Source organism: Toxotes jaculatrix, chromosome 8 (genome assembly GCF_017976425.1).
Source record: "Toxotes jaculatrix isolate fToxJac2 chromosome 8, fToxJac2.pri, whole genome shotgun sequence".
In the NCBI taxonomy this organism is placed as follows: Eukaryota; Metazoa; Chordata; class Actinopteri; family Toxotidae; genus Toxotes; species Toxotes jaculatrix.
In genome coordinates, this window is record NC_054401.1 from 11062782 (window position 1) to 11084233 (window position 21452).

The following is a 21452-nucleotide window of genomic DNA, read 5'->3' on the forward strand; positions in this document are numbered from 1 at the left end:
TGCTCTTGCTCTCTGGGGTGCATGACTGGTTCATGTAAATACTTTGTACAATATATATTTTGTTGTTTTTTTTTCACGTTTGGCTGTTATTTCATCTTCTTTCCTCTTGTCTTGAAACACAAACACACTGTACTGTATGAATAGATTGTTATGTATGTATGTAATAGATTGTTTATAATTTAATTAATAATCAGTGTAATGTTATTATTTTATTTTGCTCCAAGATTGGAGGATTAACACAAAATGGACAATTTGGTGTTAAACACATGAGAGTTGAAGAAGAGTAAACTAAAATCCTATGATTAAAGCCTAAAGAGATTATAAAGCACATGTCTGATTTGTATATACAGATACTGTCCAAACATATTGGCTCTGAATTTAAATCAGCAGATTATGTTGTAAATGGATGAGTTCTATTTATATACATGTGTTCATTCTGTTGGTGCCATATATCATCTTTGTCTCATTGGTTTATTTACTGTACATAACTCGTCAGTGTGGGCACCATATTAAAACACATGAATGTCAAACTCACTTGTTTTTGATTTTTTCATCACGTGTGAGTGACAATATGTGGACCAGATTACAGGTGAAAATCACCACCTCAACCTGCAACTTTTCCCAAAAATGTGTGGCTGCGTGGGCAACAAATGTCTTCTCATCAAGGTACAAAGTAAGTAGCCTGAATTTTGCAGTTCTGTCAAGCTGAGCTGAGCATCACTGTGACATACATTATGACCTATATGAGAGAGGATAGAAGGAGAGAAATGAGAAGCACGGGGAATAGAGAAATATGTATGTGCAGTATATGAATCCCACATTACTGTCCCACTTTAACAGTCTCACATTATCTAATTTATTTCACGATTGTGCTGAACAAAGTCTTTGCATCATCCCAGACTCTTGATTGGTTTATAAAACTCTTAATAAATAAATAAATTAGACCACACTTTCAACTAGGTTTTGAGAAATTAGGCCATGTCATTATTTGAATACTGAAGGCATTTTACACATATTTGGGGGGGGGGGGGGGGGGGGGGCGCACATCTGAATGTCACAGCACATCTGTACCACCTGGTAAGTAGCACGTCTGTGCAGCATGAACAAGAGAAGTGAGCCAAACAGAGAAATCTGAAATGAGACAAGACAGTGAGGAAGTTGTAGTTATATTTTACTTCTGAAAGCAGTTTTTTTAAGCTTTTCAACACACCTTCCCATAGTCTATCTGCTAATGAGTGATGACTTTATTGCTATTTAATCTGCTGTTAAAATTATTTTGCACATTTTTACTGTTATCAAAAACTCTTTTGCCTCTTCTTGTGTCTAGCCTAGCAGTTAGTTAGCTTTTATTTGCCATCACCATGCTTCAGTGGTAATGGCAAAAATACCATGCATGCTGGGATCTTTATCAAAGTGAATTAGCGATGAATCACCCTCATGCATGAATCATACATCAATAATAAACTAATTTTCCACATGATCCATGATGACGAAGATACAGAAAAATAGAAGTGGCAAAAATAGTATATCGTCAATATTTTAGAGACCCCCCCAACATTTTACTAATCATGTTTTCTAGGAAAAACATGATTAGTGAACCCCCACAAGGCTCCCCTTGGCTCCCCAGTAGTTTGCACCCTGACTGTAGAGCTAACAAGAAAAATATCTCAGACTTGATCACTCTGATCTATATTTGTTTTCCTTATACTGTGGGACTAATCTTCTAAACTATCATACATTTAGTAGATACCTGTAGGTATAATAAAACACAAACAATGACAGCAACAAATAAAAAACCAAACATACTGCTAGAGCTTTATTTAGTCAGAATCCCCATGTAAGGTCTTTCTTTACATGGGTTTGTAACAGTAAAGAACAGTAAATAGCAACAGTAATGTTCAAAGCCCTGATGACACTCACACAGCCAACTGTTTGTTAAAAGTTATATTAAACATATAGTATAAGATGCCATTTGAGGAAAACACACAAACACCATTGCTTAAGACAGCACACAGACACTGCACATCCAAATATAGCTGACTGGAACTTTGATATTTATTTAAAGCAGCAACTGGATCACCTCTCACCGTCCCCACTGCTCTGCTCTGGGCAGATTGCTATGTAACACTGTGTGCACACAGTTTAGGCCACTCCCACTCTCCCGCTCTGGCTCACAGGAAGTGAAATCTGGAACTGCAACTACAGAGGACAGAGGAAAGATCTTACAACTGGAGCTTTTAGGTCACTTATCGCAAACAGAAGCCACCACTTGAGCTAAAATAAGGTAGGGAAGTTCTCTTATTAAGCAGCTGTTTCCTACCTTGTCTCCTGTTTTTATGTTTAAACAACCTGCACAGACAGACAGCTATGACTCTGTCAAACAACGGCTCTTTTACACACACTGTTTACTTTATTACGTCTCAGTTTGTAAGATGTGACTAAGTACTATGCTATGATAGAGATAAAACGCTGTAAAATGTAGTTTTTGTTCATACTGTTGTGACTTTATAGTCTTTGTTCCACTAGGTCTGCTGGCTAATGGCTATTCTCAGGGTTTTTCTCACACTTGCCATCTGTCTCCTGCTTGGGCATCAGACATTTGCTAAGAACGATGCTCCCTGCCAGCTCTCCAAATGGAACAATGGCTACAACACCTTCATCAAACGCCACATTCGCTCTGGAACTCCTACCTCTCTGGACCAAAACGAATGGGAGAGGTACATTGGGAATAACGGGGGTTGCAACAGACCCACGCAGTCTTTCCTTCACCCCAAAGACCTGGAGAGGGTGAAGGCTGTGTGCTCGAACGCAGGAGGGAAGAAGTTCAAGGAGAACCTGTGCATCAGCAAGCAGCCTTTCACTTTTGTCACGGTGAGAAGTGACCAGGGGACCTGCAAGATCAGGAGCGTCCGAGAGGAAACTAAACATCTGATCCTGGCCTGTGAAGTACTGGACAACAACTGCCTCCCTGTCCATTTTGAGGGAAACCCTGAAAGCCTACAACCTAATAACAATGCTGAAGGCTGCCAGGACCCACAGACAAGAAGCCATGCTCCCAGCTTTAAAATGACATGGCTCCAGTTATCTGTTCTTCTTGTCATTATTTATGGCTATTAACTTTTTTTTTTTTTTTTAATTTAAGAAACTAGGGGGACACTTTTTGAAATTTTCTCCTGGATACATTTCAGCAAAACCACCAAAGAAATAAAAAAAGATTTTTGGTTTAAAACAGTATTACATCACAGTCACATCACCAAGATATCAACCGCATTTTTAAAGAACTTTCAGTTTTTAAAAACAAATTTTTCTATTTTTTTGAATTGCTACTATTATATGCTTGTGCCTGTGTGTCTGTGGGTTTGCTTAGTTGTTGTGCATCTTTAAGAGATAATGAGAGATTGGTGGTGACCTAATGTCATTTCATCAAAGTTGCAGTTTTGGCATTGATAGTACAGATGAGATCTTTTACTGTGTTGTGCGTATTTTACATTAAAGGGGCATAAATGGAATTACCAAACAAAAGATATTGCATTTAATTTAATACACTCAATTCAGACAAACAGGCTTATACTAAGATCTGGAATTCATCCACACCCATTTCCACCCTGGTTTATTTTTTTGTAGTCAAGTGTGATACAGATTGCATCAGCTTAACTCTAACCATAAAGCATGATATGTACAAATAAAATCCACAACAAACAAGCAAGATGCTACTCTGTGAATATATCAAGAGAAAATTTAGCGGACTCTATGACAATACTGACACATCTGAGTTCAAGTATTGGCTTGATCTCTTGATCATAAACATCTGCTCTGAAACTCACAGCTGATGTGAATGGGGTGTTCAAATACGAACTCAACCAAAACCGCTTCTTTGTCAGAGCTTCAAGTTTCCAGAACAAAACCATAAATAGAGCTGGGAGGCAGTGATTCACATCAACAGCGAGTGATTCATCCAAACATAGACAAACATCATGTGAAGGGGTTTCTCTTACTTTAACACGTGTAACATATGCACACTAGAAATGCCACAGAAACCACGAAAACTGCGGAGGCCAGCCTCGAAAAACTCAATCAGTTTTCAAATACAGGGACCCAGGTCTGAAGATGATGAAACTCTAAAATACCCTAAAATAATTCACTTTGCTTTGTACTCTAACAGTAGCTCACTGAGGAGAGTGGAAAGTCAAAAGGCACACTGGTTAGACCATTTTGCACACACTATTAATTAGCCTAAACATGATGACACTGTCACATGTAAACAGTGTTTTTAGACTTATGTGATGCAGACTGAGATTGGTCAGGTAGTTTTTTTTTTTTAACTCTACATTTTGTTTTTCAGCTGTTTGCATTCACCAACATTTGAGTACATAAATAAACCAGTATGCCTCAGAACCACAGCTAAGCAACTGCGTATTTCCATCACTCTCCCTCTTTTGCACACAAATTCTTGTACTATGTGTCTGTCCATGCCAAAGGCCTCTTCCTTCCTTAAACCTGGCTTTTAAAAAATCTAAATCCATGCAGCTGAACCAGAGGTGACATCCTTTTTTAATTTCACATATTGTCCTTCTTTGTCAAAACCGGGTGCCTACATTACCCACGATGCAACGTGACAGCCAACAGTTCAGTGTGTTATTCTAGTTGCCTCAAACAGAATTGAAGAGTGAGCTACAGAGGTCTGATAAGCTCACTTCTTTCCAACTCCACACCCCAGATTTTAACATTTTCAAATTTGCAGTCTTCAAACCCAACTAACTTAACAGTAACCTTGATCTAACCTTGATCTAACCTAGTTTCTAAAACCAGTGCCGAAGCACTTGGAGTCATGCATGGATTGTGGCACTTGTCGTCACCCTGCAGATCTCACGGTAAATTTGGTTCTCACGGTAGCAAGAAAACACAAACACAAATATAAACATTCACACACAGTTTTCCAACAGTTTTCTGGACAAACTTGCACGTCTTCTGACTACACCTGTCCCTGCAGGGATTTCAGTGGGTCTCTGTGTGCAGTCACGCAAGCTGTGCGCACAAAACAGAAACAAACATTGACAACAATAGTTTGATCAGTTACAGTAGGTCAGCATAGCAGCACATGCCCAGACATCTCCCACATGTGGGGCCAGAAAATTCCAGGTCTGAGTCAACAGATGTAGCGTCAGCTGTTTACCGCCACTAGATGGCAGGAGAGTTACTTGTAACCCATCAGAGGAGTCCCAGGACACAAATGAAGACTGCACAACCTAATCTTTGATGAGATCTGACCAACAACGTTTTGTGTATTTTGTACCTGGTTTGCAAAGAGTGCCTTATTTAGGTATGAATACTTAAGAAAACTTTCCCACTGAACATCAAGAGATTCACTACAAACCTGATCACCTGCTGTCTGAAAATGCTTTTCATGAAGCACTGAAATTGCCTGACTTTGTTTTCAAAGTGGATTATATTCCCAGTGGGAATAAGTTCAAACAATGTGAAACGCAACTTGTGCATAAGTTATTTTCATTGAAGAAGAAAATAGATGAAACTCAAGAATCCAAAGCCACCAACAAGCTCCAATTTTTGCTGCAGGATTTTAGTGAGGAGCTGCAGCATAATAATGATATAATGGCAAAAGAACTGGCCACATGTTTAAAATTTGACGCTTGTTAAATTGTTTTTGGTGCACAGTGAAGCTTAGGGCATTGAATTCATTTGTCTGAGCTGGTTGTAGAGCTTACAGATGATCTCTGAAAACTTTCCATTCTGCACGAGTGCATCACTTTACATCCTTTCCTTTTCTCTGTAATTAGCTTCTGTAATTTTCTGTCCCGTGATTCTGTTGCAGGGACAGAGTTTTTAACCAGCCGCAACAGCGTATAGCTGGTATTGTTTTCATCTTGTGAGTCTGAGTGTGTGTGTGTTTTAGTCTTGGAGACACCACAGTGTTCGTTTTGAGTATTTTGGCAGGTGTTTATGTGTCTGTCTGCCTGTGGACAGACTTTGTCACTGTGTCGATCAAAATGAAGGCTGAGTTCAAAGATGAGTGCGGTCCATGAATACATGGTACTCATGTGATAATGACGGTAGTAACCACAACTGAGTACTCATGGGTCAGAACATCAACATGTTGACGGGCGCCATGGCTGGTGTGATCCCGTCACAAGATGGCTGATTTTCTTATGCTTTCATTTTCTCACAGGCCTTTGGCAAAGTCATGAGATCATGAAGAAATCACAGGATGCACTTAAACTTAATGTTATTTTTCTGTTTTCTACCCAGAGGCTCAGGGAATGACCAGTCTGCTGAGTGCTATTCAAGACAATTAAAAAAAACAAAAAACAAAGCAATAACACATAAATATCTTACCATTTCATCAGGTAATTCTGAGACTTTAGGGACCCACGCTGGTCACGTACAGTAACAGTGACCAGGAGTTGACCTCCAGTCAAGTTAACTACAGACATACCTTATCCATGACATCATAGGGTCTTTCTCGAGCACACACACAAACGCACGCACGCACACACACACACACACACACACACACACACACACACACACACACACACACACACACACACACACACACACACACACACGTATACATGCACTCATATGGGTACATAAGCATCAACATGCACACGTGCACAAAGTTACACAGAGAAGGGCACTGTCTGCTGAACACACACACACAGACGCACCATCATGGCTGGGGAAAAAGCCAAAGCGAACAACAATCGCTGACTCGAGGTGAAGAGGAAAGGCTACAGGAGAATAAAAGAATGAGTGCAGAGTGAGAGGCAGTGTGAGGGTGGAGGGGGCAGAGCAGTAGGATGCAAGAAGAAGGAGGGGTGACACGATAAAACCAAAGCTGCACTTTTATTGAACTTTTTGGGGGGTTTTGGGGAAAACAAAACACATGGACATAAAATAAGGTGAAAAGCAGGGGAAGTATGGGAACCAGCGCTTGTTTTTCTTCTCAGCTTTCTCTCATTCCCTAACTTCTCCCGTTCACTCTGACCCACGAAACGTCACACAAACTTCCTCATGTCTCCATCTACTTCACTCCCTTTCTTTACATGTCTGACCTCCCTTTTCTCCTGTCTTCTTCTAAATTCTTCCCTTCTATTGTCCTCTGTCTTCCTGTCGAGTATAAAGCAATTCAGCATCATTCGGGCTCATACAGTGCTGTTGTCATGTAGCGCCTCAGAGGAGCTCATGGGCTCGTTAAACTGTAGGTGGCAGTGGACAAACTACAAAAACAGAAGGGTTTTTTGAAAGAGATGGACACAAGCAAGACCAAATTCAAGATAACTTTGACAAATAAGACTTTTTTGTCTATTTTGGGTCAGAACAGTGTTTCCAGGGCTTTTCCCCCTAATCCAACCTCTCTCGGCTCTTGCTCTCCCTCTTTCCAGACCAACTCATAACAAATGAGCGCGATAATTAGAACCACAAAGACTTGAGGGGGAGGGCAGAAGGCTGAAGGACAAAAGGAATAGAGTGTGAGTAATACAGGCGTCTGGGTGCAACTGCCCAAGCATCTGGAAGTTTAGTCTCATGTACACATGAAGACTCAGCTCGAGTCATGCACACACTCATAACCATACTGCACAATCTGATATGCTGATGCTCTGTGTAAAAAAAAAAAAAACATTTCTGGGTAGTGTGACGTGGTGAGTGTGGGGGCAGGTTATTAAGTAATAATTTCTGTCTTATGCTTCCTGTTTGGTTCCTTTAAGATATGGCTTTATCTAAGAAAAATAATAAATGAGTTACAAATGTCTAATGGAACCTGCATGAGCATGCACTCATTTATCTAGACATAGAAGAGACGCCCTGTATTTACAACATTCACTCAAGGCTGGCCTCGTCTTGCCCTGAAACAAGGTATTTTTGCACCATTTCTTCCGGATTTTCACTAACTGTAATTACATATATGACATGCACAAGATCACAACTGGATAAGGACACACTCCATACACTTCATATGAGCAGTCTGTGCCATTAGACTTCCAGCCTTCATTCTTTTTCTCAGTTCCGCTTTTCTTATCTTTTCCCTGTCTGCTCGTTGGTCTCCCACATGCTCTGCCTCTCATTTCCACATATGTGGTTGAATGCTGCCATCTCCTCTGCTCTAATCAAACCCACATGGTTTGGTTGGTCAGCATGCCAGCAGCCCACAGCGCTGCACACACTTTTGGCTGTGAATGTGTGCGTCACTGTGGCTGTTTGTTGTGCAGTTGCTGTGCATGTCACACAGAGCAGTGGCTCCCAAAACCTTTTGGCTTGTGACCTCTTAAACTAAAACATCCTCTTGCAACTGTGTCACAGGTTATATATGTCTATGAGCTGTGAGTGGTTTTTCCATTTCACAATGTAATTTTTAGAAGCCCGAAGAGGAAGGACTGTCCAGTAATTCACAAGAAAAGTGCAAAGATTAGAGAAAAGGACACCACTTTGTGTCACAGTACTGTTTTTTCTTCTTCCCTGTCCAGTTAATCTTCCCCCAACCTCTCACATTCATTTTAAGACCCCTTGGGGAGGCCTCGACCATTACACTGACACAGAGTTAAATCATAAGGCGAAGATACAGTAATCCGTGGCACTTTATTCCGCATACTTTTGCACTTCTTGACCAGTGGCTTCCTCTGAGGCTAAAGGCCAGTGATAATGACTTCCAGGAGTTGGCGATGGGTAAAGACCGGGGTCAAGTTCACATCTGGGATTACCGGGGTTACTGGGGTGAGTGGTTTTTACTGGAGGTCATCAGGATGATAAAGTGGAGAATGCCACTGAAGTGTGACTTTACTACGGGCTGATCACACACACGTTCACACGTACAAGCTCCTGCTTGTGAGGACATGTTGCTCCTTCTCAAAAACTGCGATTGCAACATGAATGTGATAAGGGCCATGTTTGTACTGGGACACCACTATACTAAAAATACTGCATAAGTTGCATTAAGTGTGATATGGTGCATCTAGTTTTCCATTCCACATCCAGATAGTGGTTTTTGAGATAATAAAGAGTCTGTGGACAGTATGGATGCTCCACAGATTCAAATCTGTGTCATTTGAATGAGTTGAGGAAATTGGAAACAATAAAACTGCATAAGAGGAAGTGAGCGTGGCGATATGGTAGATTGTGTGTTGGTACACGTGAGTGTGTTGGTACAAGGCTTGGCCTGATTTGAATAAGAGAGAGTCCCAACAAACCCAGAGACACAGAGAAATACAGCTAGTTATGATCTCGGCTGCTACTGATTAAACCTTTTTTTATTTAAAAGGATCAATTTGTAGTTGTCTGATTAAACTACAGCAGAAAAATATGTAGGGAAAGACGTTAAATGTGTAGATTTGTGTCATGTCATCATTGTTAATAAATCTGTATTGTTTGTTGTATTGTTTTTGATTAATCAATTAATCATTTTGTCTATACAATGGCAGAAAATAGTGAGAAATGCACCTGAGTTTTTATATAGTCCAATGAGACGTCTTCAAATTGCTTGTTTTGTCTGAACAACTGTCCAAAACTCAAATATATTCACTTTTCCATGATATAAAACCACAGAAAATCAGAAATGTCTCTGTGGAGAGGCAGAAAACAGCACAATGTCTTAAAGTATTAGGATTCCCTACAAATTTTCATCTTCTTTATTATTAGTGCTGTTTATTTCTCTTTCTCTCTGTTTCTTTCTAGTACTGCTGAGTGTGTCTTTGCCATGAACTCAAGCTCATAGGAGTCAATCTTTACTGTAAACAAGTCATAATATACTTCATGTGCTTCACTTGCACATGGTACAGCCTGTGAATCTTTGAGTTTGCAGTTAGTGATATCAGTTACCAATGAGGATCTTGATATGACAGAGAACACAGAAAGATGAAGATAGCAAAACAAAAGAAGTGCTCAGTATACATGTGGAAAAAAGTTGGAAGGGAACACAAGGAAATGAAGATGAGTGAAATAAAGTTGGCAGCAGAGAAGCAAACTAATACTTCTTATGCCTCCAAAGACAGAGGAGTCTCTCTTTACATATCTGTCGCCTTCATTCTTCCACTGTTTCTCAACCTCTCTGTCTCTGTCACTATCTGTTTGCCTTTGATCTCCCAGATCTCTCGGTCTCTGTCTCTCTTTGCTGACTCACTCTCCCTATCCTTTTCTCCACAACAATGAGATAAAAAATGACCCGCACTCCAGTCTCTAACTTTCTCACTAACTCCCCCCCCCCCCCCTTTCTTTCTTCTCCTCTCCATCCTCTCCCCTTCAGTTTTCCCCTTCTCCCTCTCTTCAACGTGCTTGAGGAATGTGTCAGAGCAGTACAAAAGAACAAAAGCTTGATGGGAGGAGGAGAAGGAAGAAAAGGAGGAGAAGGGGGGGGGGGGGGTTGTGCGAGGTAAAGGAGAGGCAGAAAGGAAAAGGGGGAATGGAGGGAAGGAATGAGCAGAGAGAGAAAGGCTGAGAGGAGCACAGCACGGTTGAACGGACCTGAATGCTGAGCGGTGCTTTGTCATCACGTGCTGACATACAGCATCACACACATTTCAGATCTCTTTATCAAGCGTTCCCTCTGAATGGCACGCAGACGAGATGGGTGAGGCTGTCACTGTGCTATACTGCATGGCTGCCTGTTCGATTCAGCGGTCTTTGATGCATTTCTTGTTATGTCATGGTAATATGCTAAAGGCCTGCAGCGAGGCTGAAGATGAATTTTCCCAACACTAGACAGCTCCCTATTGTAACCTTTGTGTTTGCATCAGTCACTTTCAAACCCGGGGCATGATCAATTCCCTTTTTTCTGAGCAGACCATGTTCGACAGACCACCGTAGCAGCAGTAAGTCAGACTAATGCTGTGCTTTAACGTATAGACTGCATGAGATGTGGACGCACCTGGCCTGTAAATGATATCTTTCTGCTTTAATCTGACAGACTTTTTTGTTTCAGTATTGTCAGAGCAAACCCTTAAAGGGTTAACAAGTGCAAGTCAGCTTCAAAAAGTGAATGAAAGGAAAGAAAGAGACGATGGGAGATTGGGGTGGAAATTACAGCTCTGATATGGCTAATGGCTCATCTCTACTGTTCGGACCAGGAGGAACTTGTGAGGACATGCTGTGACTGTGGCATGGTGTGTGGCCAAAGACGAGTGTGTGATTGTGTGTGCTGACGAAGGAAACAATGTGAGAAAGCTTTGTTCACATCAAACAGGCCCGCCTGTCGATGGATACAGGTCTGTGCGCAAAAGCGCATATCGCGTTACCATATATCAATCTGAGGCTGTTATTCACCTTTGTTAGTTAGTGTGTCTTTGTTATAAGTGTGACACTGAGCCGATGTTTTAGCCTGTGTACGTGTAGCCTATATGATTCGCTGAGGGACCTTCTCCTGATGCCCCCCTTTCCTCCAAGTCACCCGGGTTACCTCGCGCTAATTCGCCGTGCAGTGTAGCGGATGGGATCATCCATCAAGAGTCAATAGTTAACGTCGGCTTTGTCCCGTTGCCATCCATCATCAGCGCGTGCGCGCGCGCGCGCATTACATATGGTGGATGTGTGAGTGTGTGTGTTCTTTAAAGGACTACCTCCGACCCCGCGGGCCCCTGACCCTGGCCTGTCTGACGCGCTGTTCCAAATGCCCCCGTGTCTCCGCGTCTCCTCCTCCTCGCTCCCCTCTCTTCCGTCCGAACAGCGGGAGGCGAAAAGCTCTGAGGAGACACCGTCGACCTGCGCCAATCCCACTTCTTATTTTAATCTCCCTCTTTCTGTCCACCTCCCTCATGAGTTCGTGGTGTTTCTTCCTCTGACGCAGGCCCCGTTAAATGGATAGTCCACCGGTCGAGGCCAGAAGCTGTATCCCATTACCACCGCTTTTATTTTTATGACACAGCGCTGAGGCGCACAGGAGGCTGGGGGTGAACTTGGCCTCTCTCTCCTCTCAAGTACACCCTCTCTCTCTCTCTCTCTCTCTCTCTCTCTCTCTCTCTCACACACACACAACCTCTCTGCCATCCACTCAGTCTGGCAGTTGACTGGTTCTTCCTTCGCACCGCCCTGCCAAGACGACATGTTCTGTCAACAGACTGGCCTGGCAACATCCTTCCTGTTTTGTACTAATAACGTCCACCGCGCTGAAGTCATTCATTCAACCAAGGCATTATTGGCTGTCTCACAATGACAAAACACATTATACACCTAAATATTTTATATAATATTATATCAACCCTGCAGAGGGTTCTCCAAAGCGCACTGCACCATCAGAGCGCGGTCACTTTGGCTCATTCAAGGTAAGCGCTTGGATGAGACGGGCAGCTCTGCGGTGCACATGTTGCCTTCAGGGGCGTGGTCAGGTTCAGGTCTTTGCCTGTAATCTGTTGGCCTCCGGGGCGTGTCCGTATGGAAGTGGGCGTGTGCATCCCTACACAAGTGTCTTTGCTTTCCGAGCCATTCATTTGGAGCGCACCCGCTTACAACGTACACCGGCACACAGATGAGAAAAGAGCTCTGACAGTCAACCACTCATCACGGGAAGAGGGCAGAAGTAACTGGACAGGCAGAGTTAAACCATCCGGCGCGCCCACACACCCAGACTAGATTCAGACAGGACAAGCGAAGCTTTTTTTGACGCACACGAACAGCAGCGCAGGGACCAGACTTGGACCTCACAGTTCACCTACATTAATCCGCAAACTACCTGCAGCCTAACATGGAGCGCAAAATCCCTGATTTCGCCGGCACCTGGGAGATGAAGAGCTCTGAAAACTTCGAGGAACTCTTGAAAGCGTTGAGTAAGTGATGGAAATGATGCTTTAGAAAAAAAAATCTCCATTGCCTAATGTCTTCATTTTTTTGCGCAAGAGTGGTTTCTTGTCAAGCTTTTATTTCTGTGCGTGATGACACAGATCAGATGTGTCAGCTCAAACTGTAGCTTTCTCAGCACATTGTAGGTCAAATATTCCTCTGTGTCCGTGCACCAGCGAGGATCACCCTCGCTGGTGCACGGATGGGGTGGGGGTGGGGGGTCTTTGTCATTCTCCACCACCCAAAACTCAGTGCTTGGCCCCTAGCCAGGCTCACCCCTTTTTCTCTCCTCTCCCCCTTTGGCCTGCCCTGCTAACACAATAGAGACAAACGGCGGCACATCTGTCTGTGTCACAGCCTCAGATTGTGTGTGTCTGTTGAAGAGGACCGTTATGACACGATACAGTGTGGGACAGTCGCATCATTATCTGAAGTGACAGTCAGGACTAAGAACAAACACCTGCTGCTGAGACTCACACTGTTTGGTCTGCGTCTGCGCCTCATCACTGCTACAACTGCAGTCTGGGCAGGCATAAGTGTGTGTGTGTGTGTGTGTGTGTGTGTGTGTGTGTGTGTGTGTGTGTGTGTGTGTGTGTGTGTGTGTGTGTGTGTGTGTGTGTGTGTGTGTGTGTGGCTGTCAGCCGTCTGTCACTGGAAGCCAATTCCAATTGGGTGACTTGCCAGTGCACACCTGGAACTCATATCATCATCTCTCTCACACCCACACTATTGTCTGCTGCAGATGGAGGGTAATGAAATGGCTGTCAAATGAAACTATTGTTCTTAGGATAGACACATTACCTGAGCCAGGGCACAAATTCCAATTTTCCTGTTTGACAGACGCTTCAATTAGCGTTTAATGTGTTCGCTAACTCTAGGTATCTCCATCTCCTTCTGTGTGTGTGTGTGTGTGAGGCAGAGGGCGGGATAGAGCGGGATGGGTGGGGGTGGGGGGTGGGGGTCTATAACAAAAGGAAAGATGACGATATGATGAGATGACACCGTGCGCAATACTGAGAGGACAGGGACGTTTAGACGTAGGACGCAGTAGACCGGTGTGTGTGTGTGTGTGTTATTTACACCGGTATATTCTAATGTGTGTGCAAGAGTGCCAAAGAGGAAGGTTCAAGACAAGTATTCATGGAGGAGGAACTGCAAGAGGAATGCAGGTTAAACTCTACAGACACTGGTGTACCTTAGCCAGTGCTCTCTCGTTCTCTCTCTCTCTCTCTCTCTCTCTCTCTCTCTCTCTCTCTCTCTCTCTCTCTCACACACACACACACACACAGACATGCATCACAGCATGTGTTCCTATAATGTCCCTCTGCATTGGCATGACTGACAGAGAGGAATGGCCCCTGGTTTCATTGGGGGGCAGAGCGCAGCTGGACACAACCTGTCAGCACTCTCCCTCCTCCTTCCCTCCATCCTCTCTTCCTTTCCTCACTCCTGCTCTCCTCCCCTCTTTCCCTTGTCTCCCGGTGTCCCAAATGCTTCCTCTGCCCCCTGCTCTCTGACCTCTGACCCTGACCCTGACCGTCTGTCTATCTGTGTGAGTGCGTGTGTCCTCATGTGGGCAGGTCTGTGTGACTTTAAGCACTTTGGTCACAGGTTTGCAAAAGTCTGTTCAGGTAATTTCTAACTTTTAACAACTGGCAGTTACTCGAGAAGCTTCAGCCCCCTCTGTGACTCCCAAATGGTCCACAAGCCAGCACTTTACTCCTGTTTGCAAGCCAACAGACTGAGGTCAGTTACTGTCTGCAGGTCAGTGTGTTGACTGAATTAATCTTTTAGGAAGGACACTTTCCTCAAGCAGATATACATTTTCAACAAAGGCTTCTACATCTGTAAGGCATTTTTGTAGCAATGTACTGTCTTTAACTCAAGCTCAGTTTTACGCACCCATCAAGGTTAAACTTTATTCAAATTATTTGAAAATTGCATATTTTAAGGCAAAATCCATAAATTAAGAGATTTTATTTTATTTTATATTTTTCAATTTTTTGATGTTACTCAACAGTTGTGGACAGGAAGCTTTTCAATTAATTGATAAATTGTTTGCTCTAAAATTTGACAAAATGTTAGAAATGGCCCTTCACTATTTCCCAGTCTCCACAGTGACATCTCACAGTTGTAAGTTTGAAGCGCGTTTTTGTTTTTCTGTGGTACAAAACAGGGAAAAGCTACTTTAATTGATTAATTGATAATCAAAATTGGTGGAAATCAACTTCACCCTCCTCTACTTGTGTAAAAGTTGTTATTGTCAGCAGAATCTAAGAGTACTAAAAAGTAACAGTACTCATTATGCAGAATGGTCCATATTTGGATCATATTATAATGGCTAAATAGGAAACCAATATTTTAATGTTATAGCTGGTAATAGTGGGACTCATTTTAACTACTTTATATACAATTGTGTAGTTTAATTTAAACAATGCATCATGTTTTATAAACTAAATGAAAAGCCACATTTAATTTAAGAGTAGGTACCTGAACTTTAATACATTACTCAAGTGAATATACTTGGTTACTTTCCATCCCTGACTGCAAAAAGATGAAGAAGAAAAAAAACAAAAACAAGAAACAAATCACCTGTGAAAACGTCTCCAGCATAGTGATGTTCCTACACTTACTCTTTACACAATGCAATTTGCTTGAAATTCACACTAGACAATGACAATGCACATACACACTGTTATGCATGTGCAGTACACACACAACGCAGTGCACACAGTGAGCAGTCTGGACATCCTGATGCATGCTGAATGACTGTGCATTTCTGAGTGTGTATATATTTACCCTTGGTGACAGGTGGGAATGTGTGAGAGGTGAGAAGTGCGAAACCCAACTCGACAGCAGATACACACTGGACGACGTACACACACTTCCCCTCACACTTGGACAGAGATCTTCACACACCACACACAGACCACTGCCTCTCGTCTGTCTGACCCCCCCCTCCCCTTTCCTTCCTCCCTCCCTCCATCCACACCAGTCTCCTTGTCCCTCTCTTTTCCCACGCTGTATCATCAGTATCCCTCCTTCCCTTTTTCAAATATATAGTATCTATTTTGTCTGTTTCTTATAAAAGAACTCAGGTTTATAGCAAGTTACATTAATCTTCTACTACATCAATATTATTGATTATATTATTAAGAGCTTATAAATATGTTCTCTCACTCCCTGATTCTGTCTAGGAGGGGCTGTACTCTATAACACATGCACACCCATGTGTGTTTATCTGTGTCTCTTGTCAGATTACTGCATGACACTGTGTGAATATGTGTGTTTTCTCTCTGTGTTTATGGAAGGCTAAGGACGCAATTTAACTACAATATTTTCAAACCACAATGTGTGTGTGTATTTGCAAAGGATGATGAGAATAAAGTTGGTTATTTTGCAGAGAGTACGAATTACCATATTTGTCGGTTGTGAGGTCTGTGAGTCTGAGAATGTGTGTGTGTGTGTGTGTGTGTGTGTGTGTGTGTGTGTGTGTGTGTGTGTGTGTGTGTGTGTGTGTGTGCAAAGATGATTAAGTCTGGGGAGAATGCAGATGTGGTGAGCATGCTTTGTCATATGACCTCATTGTTTCCTCTGTCATCATTACTGTGCAGTGCTCCTTTTACCCTGAGTGTGCAGGAGAGCACTTTAAGCAAGCAGCAACGCCACACACACAAGGGCCCAAGGCCTGTGGATTTGCATAATTTGGCAAAAACAGGTTTAGTTCACCCTGCTCCTGGAGGTTCTATCCTATAAACCAATACTGTGTGACATAAAAAAGATATGTCCTCATGACGACACTGCGTATTCATTCAGAGTAGCTACAAAAGACTGTGAAAGTGTTTACTTGTGTCCTTGTGTGTGTTGTCCTTTATGAACCCCACATCTCTTCTTACACACAATCTTTCTAGTTTAAGCATTATCTCCTTGTCTTACATGCGTATGTTTTTTTTAGATGTGAATGTGATGCTGCGTAAGATTGCAGTGAAGGCAGCCTCCAAGCCACTGGTGGAGATCACACAAGATGGAGAGACTCTGTCTATTAAAACCTCAACCACAGTCCGCACCACCCACATCACCTTCACTGTGGGGCAGGAGTTCAATGAGGCCACAGTGGATGGACGTCCTTGCACGGTACACAGCACATGGACACAAACCTATTCCTAAATGTTCTCTCAGTTCTACTTTGCATGTGCACACACACACACACACACACACACAGGGTAATGGGTGTATGGGGAGGGAGCTGTCCAGATTACATCAATCTGTTTAATTTGGCTTTTCATCATATTTGGACTGATAGCATATCTTTACCCCTCCCTTGGACTCTGAAGGCCTATCATGCTACACTATGCTCCTTCACACCCTTTACGACCCCTTTCAACTTCCCGTCTTCCCTCCGTTTCCCCTTCTTGCCCTCCGTCCCTCCCTAATTCTCCTTGTTACTCTCCCCGTTTTCCCATGGACGGCCTCTGTTTGGCTGTCTCCAAAGCAAACACATGCGTCGAGCCAACACTTCGCTGTACGAACGATGAGCGCATCACAAGCTATCACCTCTCAGTGATCGCCCTACTCCACCGCACTTGTTTTCTCTTCCCATTTGCCACTCTCTCATTATCTCCCCTTCCCTCTGGAATGGGGAGAACGCTATATTCATCCATGCATCCATTCATCTCTACATCCAACAAAACGTGTCTAATGTTTTTTTTTCTTCCTCTCTTTTTCTGTCCTCAGAGTTTTCCACGTTGGGAAACAGACAATAAGATCAGCTGTGAGCAGACTCTGCTGAAAGGAGAGGGGCCTAAGACATCCTGGACCCGAGAGATCACCAATGACGGCAAGCTGATCCTGGTAAAGCACACAAACTATCCCCTAAGCCAGAGTTTAGATTCAGAAACCAACAAGGCACCTCACTGTAAATCTGTCTGTAGAGTCCTGGACTCAGGTCACATGACCCGGGCTCAAATTGGATTTTCGGATTTGATTAGAAATCATTTGACTCTTCCCAGAAAAAAAAAGCTTACAAACTATGAGTGTTAAATTTCACTCTTGACCTCAAAAAGAGTTTGACAACAAGAGCTTTCAATCATATCTCCCATACTGAGTAATGTAAATGAATGTACCCTATAGTTACTTAATATTTAAACACTTCTTAAAGTGCTACATATGTTTTAGTTGAGCACACCTCCCTATATGTAACCATATAGGGAGGTGTGCTCAACTACACAAGACATCTTGATAAATGTACGCAATGAACGACCATGAGCAGGAGCACTTTGACTTAGTTATGAAGTGCAGACATTACTCCATTAACTGACACCCAGACGTTACTGTATCTTGCAGTGTATTTTTTCAGTGCTACTCTTACACTTATTTATTTAATATTTTCATTAACTTCTGGTCTACATGTTTACAGGTTGTACTGGCATTTTTTGTACTGGTAGCTACCAGTAAGTATTTTATTGGTACCCCCATTTGTAAAACGAGATTGCACCATAATTTGCAGGCTATAGTCTTAAGTGTTGCCTTTAGATTTACAATTATATAATTGTCCTTAGAGTGCCATTACAGCAATGTAATTATTTTCCTGGCAAAGGATGAAAGGGCGTCTGTCAACATCACAAAAAGTATGTACAGGCATCAACCTGAAGTCAAGAGAGCAAGAACCAGTAATTATGTTAGTGATGTCTACCATGGAGGTTGATAAAAGATCACAAAACAGGTTTTTTAAACAATTTTTACTTGTTTTCAGACTTTTGCTCTGATGCTGATAGCTACCAAAACACTCCTCTGAGCCCACAAACTGATCTATATTTAATAAGAAACCCCACCCAGCTGACGCTTCAGGTTGACTAAAACAAACTTTCAGAAGTTGTTCAGATAATTATTTGACCCAAGCCTATCAGTAAACCAGTCCAACCAGAGATGACACACGCATCATCCACAGTCCTCTCTGGAGTGAAATGTTTTTGAATTGAACAAACTGTAAATAGAACAAGTTTTTATGGGGCGATGTTTGCTTGAGGGTTGGCACTAAGTTCAAATCTAAAACACCTGGTATGTTCTTAAGCACAGAACTGCTTAACAGAGCATGTTTACTACAACGGCTTTCAGTGAATAATGTTAGTTAAACATTGACACAGTGAAATTATGTCAGTATTAACTGCTGGAGACATTAAAAATGCTTTGTTTGGATCAACATTAATTTTTTGTTCTACAAAATATGTCACTTTTAATATGAATTCACACTGAACTGTATATAACAGTGCTGGTATCTGCAGATCCACAGTAAACATCCATGTTCTTTTCTCTTTCTTTTCAGACCATGAGAGCTGATGATGTGGTTTGTACCAGAGTCTATGAACGACAATAAACAAGAGCACTTCTCACTTTTCGTTCTTCCAGCCTCCCCTTCTCCTGCATCACCACTTGCCTCACTACTCCCCTTTGTCAAGGCAGCGCTGGGAGATGGCAGTTTTTAGTTTTATTCCTTTATCTCTGTTAGCTTCACTACATAATAAGTGTGGTAATTGTATCTACTATGTCACATGTCTACACAATAGTCTTAGCTTCTCAATTATCTGTCTTTTCAGCTCTATTCAATGTGATCAGCTGGGTTTTAAACATGAAAACCTATGTTGTGTTGTATGCTTGATTTGCTTAGTGAAAGCTCATGTATTTGGCATTGTGTGGGTCTGTGTGTGCGTATGTGTGTGTGTGTGTGTGTGTGCGGCAGCAGAAGAGGTGTGAGACTATATTTGTAGATGTGTAAACCAATCTATGAGCTCTTCCAGTTTCAGGTCAGTTTTGATGCGTCCCCTCCTGTCCCTGTTCCTTTAACCCTGTCCCACAATTTTAACCTTTTCTATCTCATGATGACGTTTTATATTTATTACTACACTAGAGTCTGATACAGTACTGCTAAGGTTTTTACTTTGTGTCTCTTTTATATTAAATGTGATACTAGGATACAACACTTTCTATGGGAAAACAATAAAGCATGATATTAATTCAGCTTGATGTCGACTCTTGTCTCTCCAGCATTGAAAACCATTAGGAGCATAAAAGTATTTAACAGTGCATATGTTTTATGGTTTGTGAGTATAGCTGCAGAGTATGTGCACATTATATGGCTCCATCTTATTTTAGACTTTCTGTCAGCTGTCTGCAACTAGAATAACTTGTCTGTCCCCTCCCTACCAGTCTCCCTCTCAGTTTTTCTGTCTTCCCATCCCTCCCTTCCTTCTCTCTCTGTCAATCATCTCTGTGCCACATGCCCTCGTTATTCTTCTCTCACTAAGCGTCATCGCTGAAAATGCTTCTGTTTCACTTTTTTGTCTCTGTCTGCTCACTTTTATCAAATTTCATGTGGACCTGCTCATCCTGCACTTTCACTTGGCATGTGAAGTGACACACAGAGAGCCAACTGCAGGAATGCCACTATTAGACTTTGCGCTTTATTTCCATTTCATTTGCCAGTTGGTTAAACTTGTTTCCTGTTTTTCCTGGTAAGTCTTTCAAGGCTACTTGACTCAAAGGAGTAGTCTGACATTTTGGGAAACGTGTATGTTTGCTTTCTTGCTGAGAGTTAGAGGAGAAGACACTGATACTTTCGTGTCTTTGAAGAAAACAGATACAAGAGTGGTATCAATCTTTTCATCAGCTTCTCTGCAAGAAACAGAATAACTGCATGTCAGCATACTACTTCAAACATCCTCACTTAGGGAACATCTGTTGTTATGGTAACCAGTGAGGGTGATCAGACAAATAGGTGTCAACCTGGGACCTTTTAGGGTCATACAGTGAGCTACTTGACCAATCACCAAATGGTCAGAGACTGAGTGTCAGTGGGCGTGTCCCAATAGCAGGAAATGCCAATTGGATTACAGGGCAGAGCTGATTGACAGCAGATGTGCTTAACAAGGAGTGGGCTGTTAAGGGACCTGGAAATGGAAAAGGGGCTGGGGAAAAGATGGATGACCTCAGGTTCACACACACACACACACACACACACACACACACACACACACACACACACACACACACACACACACACACGTACATACAGTTATACAAGAAGTGAAAACTAGATAGGGACAGATTCCTGAGAGAGGAATTTAGTGATGCTAAAACTGTTTTTTTTTTTTTTTAATATCTCTTCTTTATTTCTCCTCTTGCCCTGCAGCTGTGTGTAGTTACAGTGTGACCCCAATAAAGTCTCCTCCTCTGCCTACTGCCCTAATAAAAGGGGTAAATAACTACCCCTCCCTCTCTGTTTATTACCCCCTGGGGCAGTAAAAGGCAGCTGTCTGGCCCTCTTCAAAACGCCCGGCCTGCACCGGACCCCTTAAAAAAAAAAAAAAAAACATACACACACTCACATACCAAACTGAAAACACACATTCTGGGAACTCTTCACACATACCATCAAACACTCACACTGTACATGCAGCTCATAAAACACTGTCGAGGCTCACCCAACCCAAAAGGTGAGACAAACTCCTCTAACGCAGCAAGAACAAAAACAAGAACAAACTGAGAACACCACATCTGCTGTTGACATCCTGACAACATTGTTATCCCTACCGGTTGTTGGCTTTGCTGAAAACATAACTAGGGACAGAGTTTGGCAACATCGGGACAAACATACTTGGACACTACGTGAGTCAAGA

At 42.4% G+C, this 21452-nt stretch overlaps 2 protein-coding genes across 2 annotated transcripts; both read left to right on the forward strand.

Moving 5' to 3' along the window:
* Positions 1–2156: 2156 nt before the first annotated feature.
* LOC121185419 (angiogenin) lies at positions 2157–4231 on the forward strand. The gene is made up of 2 exons (XM_041043487.1): positions 2157–2284; positions 2527–4231. The coding sequence occupies exon 2, from the start codon at positions 2539–2541 to the stop codon at positions 3115–3117; it is 579 nt and encodes a 192-aa protein (XP_040899421.1). The 5' UTR covers positions 2157–2284; positions 2527–2538; the 3' UTR covers positions 3118–4231.
* An 8210-nt stretch (positions 4232–12441) lies between these two features.
* crabp2a (cellular retinoic acid binding protein 2, a) lies at positions 12442–19788 on the forward strand. Its single transcript, XM_041043400.1, has 4 exons — positions 12442–12767; positions 16736–16914; positions 17515–17631; positions 19103–19788. The coding sequence occupies exons 1-4, from the start codon at positions 12686–12688 to the stop codon at positions 19151–19153; spliced, it is 429 nt and encodes a 142-aa protein (XP_040899334.1). The 5' UTR covers positions 12442–12685; the 3' UTR covers positions 19154–19788.
* The last annotated feature ends 1664 nt before the right edge of the window (positions 19789–21452 follow it).

Bases quoted from the DNA above. Each gene is read 5' to 3' on its own strand.
- LOC121185419 (XM_041043487.1), top strand. From the start codon at position 2,539: ATGGCTATTCTCAGGGTTTTTCTCACACTTGCCATCTGTCTCCTGCTT.
- crabp2a (XM_041043400.1), top strand. From the start codon at position 12,686: ATGGAGCGCAAAATCCCTGATTTCGCCGGCACCTGGGAGATGAAGAGC. The intron at 12,768-16,735 runs GTAAGTGATGGA...TGTTTTTTTTAG, and splicing joins GGAACTCTTGAAAGCGTTGA to ATGTGAATGTGATGCTGCGT. The intron at 16,915-17,514 runs GTACACAGCACA...TTCTGTCCTCAG, and splicing joins TGGATGGACGTCCTTGCACG to AGTTTTCCACGTTGGGAAAC.